Source organism: Gymnoscopelus microlampas (genome assembly GCF_963454915.1).
Source record: "Gymnoscopelus microlampas genome assembly, chromosome: 23".
Taxonomy (NCBI): Eukaryota; Metazoa; Chordata; class Actinopteri; order Myctophiformes; family Myctophidae; genus Gymnoscopelus; species Gymnoscopelus microlampas.
In genome coordinates, this window is record NC_139960.1 from 9,556,167 (window position 1) to 9,564,759 (window position 8,593).

Consider the following 8,593-nt stretch of genomic DNA (forward strand, 5'->3'; position numbering starts at 1 on the left):
TCACAACCTGTTGTGAGCTTGTAGATCTGCTCTTTTCACTACGTTTGAGCTACACACTCTTGTATGTTGAAGTAGTGCATTCATTTATGAAAAGAAACATAAAAAGTTGAAATGTTATGGAGATACAAGGTTTCTGCCCGACAGCAGCGCTAGAATATGCTCCTTTGAAGAAATACATTCATTTAAAATTCCCAAATAGACATAATCAGCTACTACTCTGTTTGGATACAGATAGGTGGGCACTAGGGACATCTGGGCACCTCGATGTAGCCTAAATGGGATATTTTGTCCAAAATGTTAAAAAATAAAATATTTGAAAAAGGGTCTATAGTAAAGTATACATGATATGTATATGCCATGCACGGTAGGCCTACGTCATTATCAGACTTAATATCCTTCAACGTCTTGTTTATGACCCAACATGATTGGATATCATAGCCTAATCATTAATACTTTACTTGACTTTTTTTTAAACATTATTTGTTTTCAACATTTTTGGGGAAAAATTGCCAATTTAACACCAAGGTGCCCACTCTCCCTGCTTGGCCACCTAGTATGCTGTTACCACATAACTTAGGGGGGGAAACGTTTATTTTGATGTCGATGGAAACCGCTAAAGCACACGTATCATCATGGCTTGTCGACAAACACGAGTATCTAGCACATAAATGTTCATTTATGCTTTAAGAAAGGTTGACTAATAGACCCCAATATCATAACTTAAGTTAAAAAGTGTCACAGATCATCACCTTCATCATCATCATCCATCCATTCCTCACTCATAAGCACATAAGTGTCACTTCCTGCGTCCTATCTGTGCCAGGAGACGCGCGTTGTCGGCGGCTTTGGCGCGCAGACTCTTGGCTTTGGCGATGTCGAACAGCACGTTCATGATGTTGGTGGGGACGTCCAGGGACAGCGTGAACTTACTCCTCCGGTCTCCTCTCACGCTGTTCTGCTGCTGCAGCATCTTGCTCCGGAGCTTCGTCTGGCTGAGGAACCTGTAGTTGGCAGGAGAATGAGGAGCTCCGGATGAGGAGGAGGTCCGTCTTTCTCTCGACTCGGACGACGACGACGAGGAGGAGGAGGAGAGAAACTCCGCGGATCTGAACAAGGAGTCCCAGTCGGCTGCTGCTGCGTCTTCTCCTCCGGCTCCTCCGCTCCTCCGCACCGCGGCTCCGTAGACGTGGTTGCCGCAGAGAAGCTCCTGCGCGCGGGTCTGGTGAGGGGAGGACAGCCGCAGACACAGGCTGCTGCTGCTGAGGCTCAGGCAGGAGGTGTGAGAGGGGGCGCATAGCACCGAGAGGAGCAGCGCGGTTTTCAGGGACGACAACATGTCCTGAGAGAGATGGAGGGAAGGTGTTAACTGTGCATAATAATTCATTTTGACCTCCTCACAGTTCTTAATAAACAGAGAGAGTATTGATGAAAGTAAATAGCCTACATAGTTCAATTTAGCTGACAGCTGTTCGGAAATTCCCGCTGGTTGTAGAATAAAGTGAACAGTCAGATGTGTACTAGTAGCCTAGTAGTTGTCGTAGTAGTAGAAGTAGTAATAATAATAATAATAATAATAATAATAATAATAATAATAATAATAATACAAAATGTGAAATACAATGTAAAAATAACTTACCAATTGTAGTCTACCCTGGAATACAATCCTATGAAGTTATCCTGATTATTAATATCTCAAAACAGATAGTTTGTGCTGAATGGGTTCCCAGATCGTCTTGCAGTAAATAACAACTATTGTACAATTAAACTGTTAAGTAATGACCTACACTAAAAACAGGTTACAGGTTCCTCTACCGTCGCTGCAGGCTGTGTGTGTGTGCAGCCAGGTTCATTGTGATACAGAAGGCACGGTGCAGCAGAAAGCCACACGTTAAAACATCCATGTATGATGCGCAACACAACCAACGTCATTCTCTTGACATTTCTAAGGGTGGTGTGTGTGTGTGTGTGTGTGTGTGTGTGTGTGTGTGTGTGTGTGTGTGTGTGTGTGTGTGTGTGTGTGTGTGTGTGTGTGTGTGTGTGTGCGCGCGCGCGCGCGTGGGTGTGTGTGGGTGCGTGATGCACTATTGACAACAGAACACCCCGCCAAAGTGACGCACTTTACGCACGATTTTACGATTTTACGCACCAGATATTTTCCATGAAGAGCGTCTCTAGGGGTCTAGAGACGGGGTTTTTCAGACAAAGGACCCCTTAGCAGAAGCAGACAGAGAGATGAAGGAGGGAAATCCGTGTACCTTTCTTCCAGAAAATCGTGTTGCATATTAAACCTTTTCATGGATTTCATAGCTTCATAGACTTCATTGTTTGTTGACTTATATCTTTTCTATTGATATGTTGGATTCATGTTAGTATTTTCAGATATTTTAACCACTTTAAACCCTCAATACTTAGTAAACTTGACCTTTCACTCTTTCACACTGTAGCCTACTTGGTCTGCTCCCCCCCTACACCAAACCTCTTTGCCAAACATAGCCGATCTAGCTCACAACGGCTTGCAGCGTGGGTTGTGAGCTTGTAGATCTGCTATTTTTGTGTAATGTTCCCCTCAGAATAGGGACGCTATGGTTCAAGTGGTTAATGTACAATACAAAACAAGATATAACACAGTAATATTATACCAGGTTGCTTGTTTCTCTCACTAAACATGGAAACGTTTTACCACATGGTTGCTTATTTCTCTCACTAAACATGACAACGTTTTTAGATCCCATATTATGAGAGGACATTGAGCAACAGAGCCACTTACCATAGAGTTACATACAGTGGACGAACCATAGAGGTATAATATAACTAGAGGGCGGATTGCCCCGCCCCCAACTATTCATTTCAATGAAAGTGCTCACTGGCGTTTTGAAGCACCCGGAAGTCTGCCGGAAGTAGAAATATTGGGTTGTTTTTGAGTCGTTTCGAGCAGCCTTAGAGTTATGAGCATGCGCACTAGTGTCCTTTTTGCGTCCTCCGTCACAAACTAGGCTACCTCCCGCCTGCAGTTCCAGCTTTGGCCACTGGGGCGGCGGCTTTAATGTTTCTCAGCAACTCTGGGGTCCTGGGCCGAACACAGTATTGTGGGTCGTCTTTCGATCCGAGAGGACATTGAGCCCCCATTTTCTAAAGGACCAGCCAATGAGGAAAAAGTGACGCAAAGGTCAGGAGCCAGTGTAGATGTAGACCAGGTTTTGCAACCTGGTAAAAACTAATCCTATAACACAAAGATTTGGCAGCCCCCTGTAGTAACTCTGTCTCTGAGGACCCCCTTGGAGTCCTGGACCCCCTGTTGAAGACCCCTGGTCTAGATAGCATCAGTGTTTATTTTTAACCACAGTTCGAATTCTATGCAGTGGTGGAAAGTACTTATTTACTAAAAATAACAATGTTTTGGAGATAGAACAAACAACCCTCACAAAAATATTTTAACATAACATAACAACTTACAGTATATACATACAGACTGTCCTGGTCTACAACAATTCCCACTGGGGTTTAACATTGAACACAGCTGATAATAATGCTTAGAACCTCATCCTGTCACCGGATGGGAAAGCAGTGACACTTGGGCCAACAACGTTCTTATAGGGGATGTCTATAGGGACGGCTATATCTAAGACAAAACAGACAAGTTATGGGACATTTGGACTTTATTGACGAGGGTCTAAAAGTCACATGTCCGATTCCAATTTTCACGTGTTGAATCAACCACAGCGTATAAAACAGCTGTACATCAATCAAAAAACAAAGTCTTTATTATACTTTATTGACGTATCAAACAGCCGTATAAACCCTGGACGTTTGGACGTTGTTGACGAGGGTCTAAAAGTTTACAAATACCCACACCAAGTAACTATCAAAAAACTAAGTGAAACGTCTAATTCCAATTTTCACATGTGTAATCAACCACAGGGTAACAAACAGCTGTACATCAAAAAACAAAGTCTTTACAACAAAAGTCTACTACAAACTAAGTCTCTAGTCTACAAAGTATTTCGCTGACAGCATTTGGTTCAGCAGTTCACAGCCTACTCCATTCTCTACTGCACTAGCTGTATGTAGTTTTGTCTGACGTAAAGTCACATGAGAAGCTGACTATACTAGTTTGTCACTTTCTTTAGCACCACAAAAAAACATTCTTTAACAATTAATCAAGTTTCAATGCGCATTCAGCTTTTCATGACGAAGTCCTTCATGTGGCCCTGATCTTCTTGGTTGATCTCGATCGCGGCTGGAATGAGCTTTCGCAGTTAATTGACCATCATCGACTTGACAGTACAGTACAAGCATTCATGAGTTCTACAGGATAGTCATGTTCTAAAACAAAATTATTATAAAACAATTTTGACAAATAAAATAAAATAGTTTTCATTACATCACAATATCAAGTAACCTTGTAGCATTTCTGGAAGAGGACAAATGGCAGGGTCCTCCACCCAACCTTCAAGCTCAACAGGGTCTTCTTTCCCCACTGATTCTGCCGCCGTTCCCTTGGCTGTGGTTTCGCTAGGTAGCAGGTAGGGACAGTGGGAATCTCGTTAATCCATTCATGCGCGTCACTAATTAGATGACGAGGCATTTGTCTACCTTAAGAGAGTCATAGTCAAGCATAGTCATAGTCAATTAATTATGGGATTTCATCCATAATTAACTATACCAACACAAACAGAAACACCACCCCATCTATAAAATCATGGGTGTCTATATCACTATTAGGTCATACACTTTTGTGGAAAAACAAAGAAAAGAAAAAAGTAATTATGGGTTGGAATGAAAACCTGAAATCACAGCGCTAGGCCTGACCTCGATTATTCGAATAGTTGACTAATCAGTCGAGGTGAGTCTGAGTCGACTGCCAATCCCTCAGTCGAATCATGGGAATTAAAAAATAAAAATAAAAAATTGCAACAGAGAATCCTTCCATTTGGGCTGTGGGGGGTGTTAAATGTCTGATTTAACATGTACTTGCTTGGTTTTTTCCCAATATATCATATATATCCTATTTTTGGCTTAGTTAATTAATATAACACATTTGAACTTAACTCATATGCTTTCTGACTGCTTTCAATCGATCTCCAATGTGCGTGAGTAAATCGCCATGGTGGTAGACTCCAAATGACCGCATGGAACAGAATCTCAATCTCAATGGTTCATTAATCTATTTCGCTACATAAATGAATTGCTCACAATCGCTCACAATGTCCGGGAAAAAAACTCACAAGTGTGGAAACATCAACATTTTTGTCAGACTTGAGTAGGTCGGTTGTCTCCATATATGTTCTATACGCATACGCATACATACATACATGCATGCATGTACTGTATGTATGTCTTGATTTGCTTAACGAGAATTAATAAAATCTTCCAATGCTAGAAATAAAAGCAGACACAGACTGTGTGGATGTACTTCTAGCTTATCTTTGGCTTATTAATTCATAAACAAAGTAAGCAGTGGGTCAACAGGCGGCCCAAAGAGTGTGCTCAGTTTAGTCAAGAAGCCACCAGGCCAAAGCTGAGTGGTTAGTGAGCCCGCCTGGGGAGCCAGAGGCCCTGGTTGTCCCAGGTACGATTCCAGGCCAGTAATGTGTCGACGTGTGTCCCTGAGCAAGACTCTTAACCCTTAATTGTTCCCTGAGCGCCGTAGAATGGCTGCTCACTGACCTCTGGTGATTAGTAGTTTCGTTCCCTACCTATGTTGAATGCACTTATTGTAAGTCGCTTTGGATAAAAGCGTCTGCTAAATGACTGTAATGTAATGTAATGTAATGATGGGTAAAAAGTATTCTACTTTGGAAATATGCTCCACAAAAACATATACACACACACCATCCGCTTATAATATATGCTAAGTCTTTGTGCTTATGTCTGTAAAGTCGCTTGTAACTATTGGTAGTTGCGAGTTGCAGTGTTTTGGTTGTTTCTAAAGTGTAGTTGCTGATTTGGGCTTGTTTCCTAATGTTAATATGTAATGGTCTGCTTATCCGCATCTGAAAATATTTTGTGCCAGGGACCCCATACCAGATTTGTGGTGCACCTTGTGAGCTTGTAGATCAGCTATTCGCCGATGTTTATAGGTTTAAAGTGCTTATGTGTTAGTCACTTCTTTTGGGCTTGTTTTCAAAGACCAGGGTTGCTTTTTCTATGCAACAATATATACAGTAATGATGCACACTTTGCAATACGCAGGTTAATCTATATTATAAACACTCACTCTGCTCCTTGGGATCAGAGCAATCCTACATCCCAGGATATTGAACAACAATGACATCTTGTGGTCAGTCTGTTTAACTTCAACCTAGAGTGCTTCCAATCTAAATGGACCCTTTTTCACAGCTGCAGCTGCTTTGACAGGTACATAAACACTGTTGAAGGTAATAATAATAATAATAATAATAATGGTGTGTGTGTGTCTGTTTGCCAGCATGAAGACACAATACAGGAAGCCAGGTTACAGACACATATTCTGAAATGTACATCTCATGTAAAAAACAACAACAAAACACTGGTTTTGATCATTATCATACATTTATTTTAATACGGTACACAAAAGAGTAAAACAACAAAGATAAAACAACTAACCCTCACAAAAAATACTTGACAAAAACATGACAAATTACAGTACAATAATGCATACAGACTGTTCTAGTCTACAACCATCCCCACTGTTCAGTACTTCCATGGAGGCCTCCGCTTGTCGTTCCCCATCTGACCTTCCCTTTTGCCGGCATCGATAGCGTGTTTGACGCCACGGACCCTCTGTGATGGTGCGTTTATCACACCCTCTGCCGGCCCCTGGAGTTTCGCCGGCGTCTCATGCAGTTCTGCAAGATCGGCGTCGTATTCTTGCTCAAGTGTTACAACGTGGTGTTTTTTGTGGTCCGATTTCATGCAATCGCGACAAATCCAAGTCTGGTCTGTCTTGCAGTAGAGACCGGAGGCCCTGCGATGGTTCTTACAGATCAGGTCTTCAAGACCCGATACGGGAGCAGTCAAAAGGTGGCTCTTGAGGCCTGCAACTCTCCGGTGAGGCTCCAGGTGCGTCTCGCAGAAAGAGCAGAGACATTTCAGACAAGACTTCACAGCCTTGTCCTTCCTCTGAGGGCAGACGTCACAAAGCACATCATCACCATCGGCAGATCGGTCTGGGATTGGATTCAGAAGAGCCCGATTATTTTTAAAGTCAACAGCAAACTCTGACAGCATCGTGTTGATCCGCATTCCGGGTCTCACTCTCATGGGAAACTTCTTACACGTGGGACACCGATCATCCTCGCTGTCCATGTGTTGGAGACAAGCCTTGCAGAAGTTGTGACCGCACCATGTCGTGACAGGGTCCGTGAACACGTCGTGACATATGGCACAGAGAAACTGCTGCTCGTCTAAGTAAAGAAAGCAGGCGGCACTCGCCATATCTGGATAGAAAGAAATGACAGCATTCATGATATGAATCTTAAAATCTATTGTCTAGTTGTAGATGCATTTTAACCACATGACCATTTTAACAATTTATAGTGTCCCTGTTCTGGGGGCTAACAAAAATAGCCAATCTACAAGCTCACAACACGTAGCGTTGTGATACATTGTGAGCTTGTAGGTCGTCTATTGTCCACAAAGATATTTAGTATAGAGCGAAAACAGGAGGGGGCCTAGTATAGAGCCCTTGGGAGCTCACAACACGTTTCAAGTAGTTAACCAAACATGATGTGCTTCCCATACAGCACACTAGTGGTGGAAGAAGTACTCACATTTTAAAAGTATCAATACGACAATGTAGAAATACTGTTACAAGTAAAAGATTGGTATTCAGAATTTACTTTAGTAAAAGAAGAAAGGTTTTGGCATCAAAATATACTTTAAGTACCAAAAGTAAAAATACTCATTGTGCAGGTCCCATTTCAAGTTTTCAAATTTATAAAGATCTTTTGAAAATAGCAGATCTACAAGCTTGCATTGCGACGCGTTGTGAGCTTGTAGAGCAGTTATTTTCAAATAGCCAAAATATATATAAAATATATATAGAGCCTAAGTGGTTAATGTACGTTTAGTTATACAAATCTAAAAAGTTGCTAGTAACTAAAGTTTTCAAATAATTGTTGTGGGGTAAAAGTACAATATTTGCCTCTGAGATGTAGTGGAGTAGAAGTAAAAGTATTGAAAATTGGAAATACTTCACTAAAGTAAAACATGAACTAAATTTTACTCAAGTACTGTACTTGAGTAAATGTACTTGGTTACTTTCCACCACTGCGGCACACTGGTTTGAAAATAATAATTTCATGTAAAGAATAGGACATTTGAATAACCAAACAAGCTTTTCTTACCAATTGTGGTGCGGTTTAAAAAAAATATTTGCCTCCAATGTCAATAGATAGTGTATTCAGGGTCAGGGTGTTGACATGTAGGCCTGTCTGTGTATGAGGAAAAGCTTCCTGAGCCTTTTTAGACTAAAACACAGCTGAAAGTAATCACATTAATTGTGTGGGTGTGTTTTAGGGGGCGGGGGGGGGGGGGGGGGGGGGTGACAGTGAAGTGAGATTCATGCCCTATAAGAAAGAAAAGAAATGCACCAGTACTGCATTAAAACTAG

At 41.7% G+C, this 8,593-nt stretch overlaps 1 protein-coding gene across 1 annotated transcript; it reads right to left on the minus strand.

Annotated features, from left to right (window-relative positions):
- Positions 1 to 796: 796 nt before the first annotated feature.
- On the minus strand, positions 797 to 1,336 carry ucn3l (urocortin 3, like; the record flags this gene model as incomplete). Its single annotated transcript, XM_084050010.1, has 1 exon — positions 797 to 1,336. One exon carries the CDS (start codon positions 1,334 to 1,336, stop codon positions 797 to 799), a length of 540 nt encoding a protein of 179 aa, XP_083906136.1.
- Between the last annotated feature and the right edge of the window lie 7,257 nt (positions 1,337 to 8,593).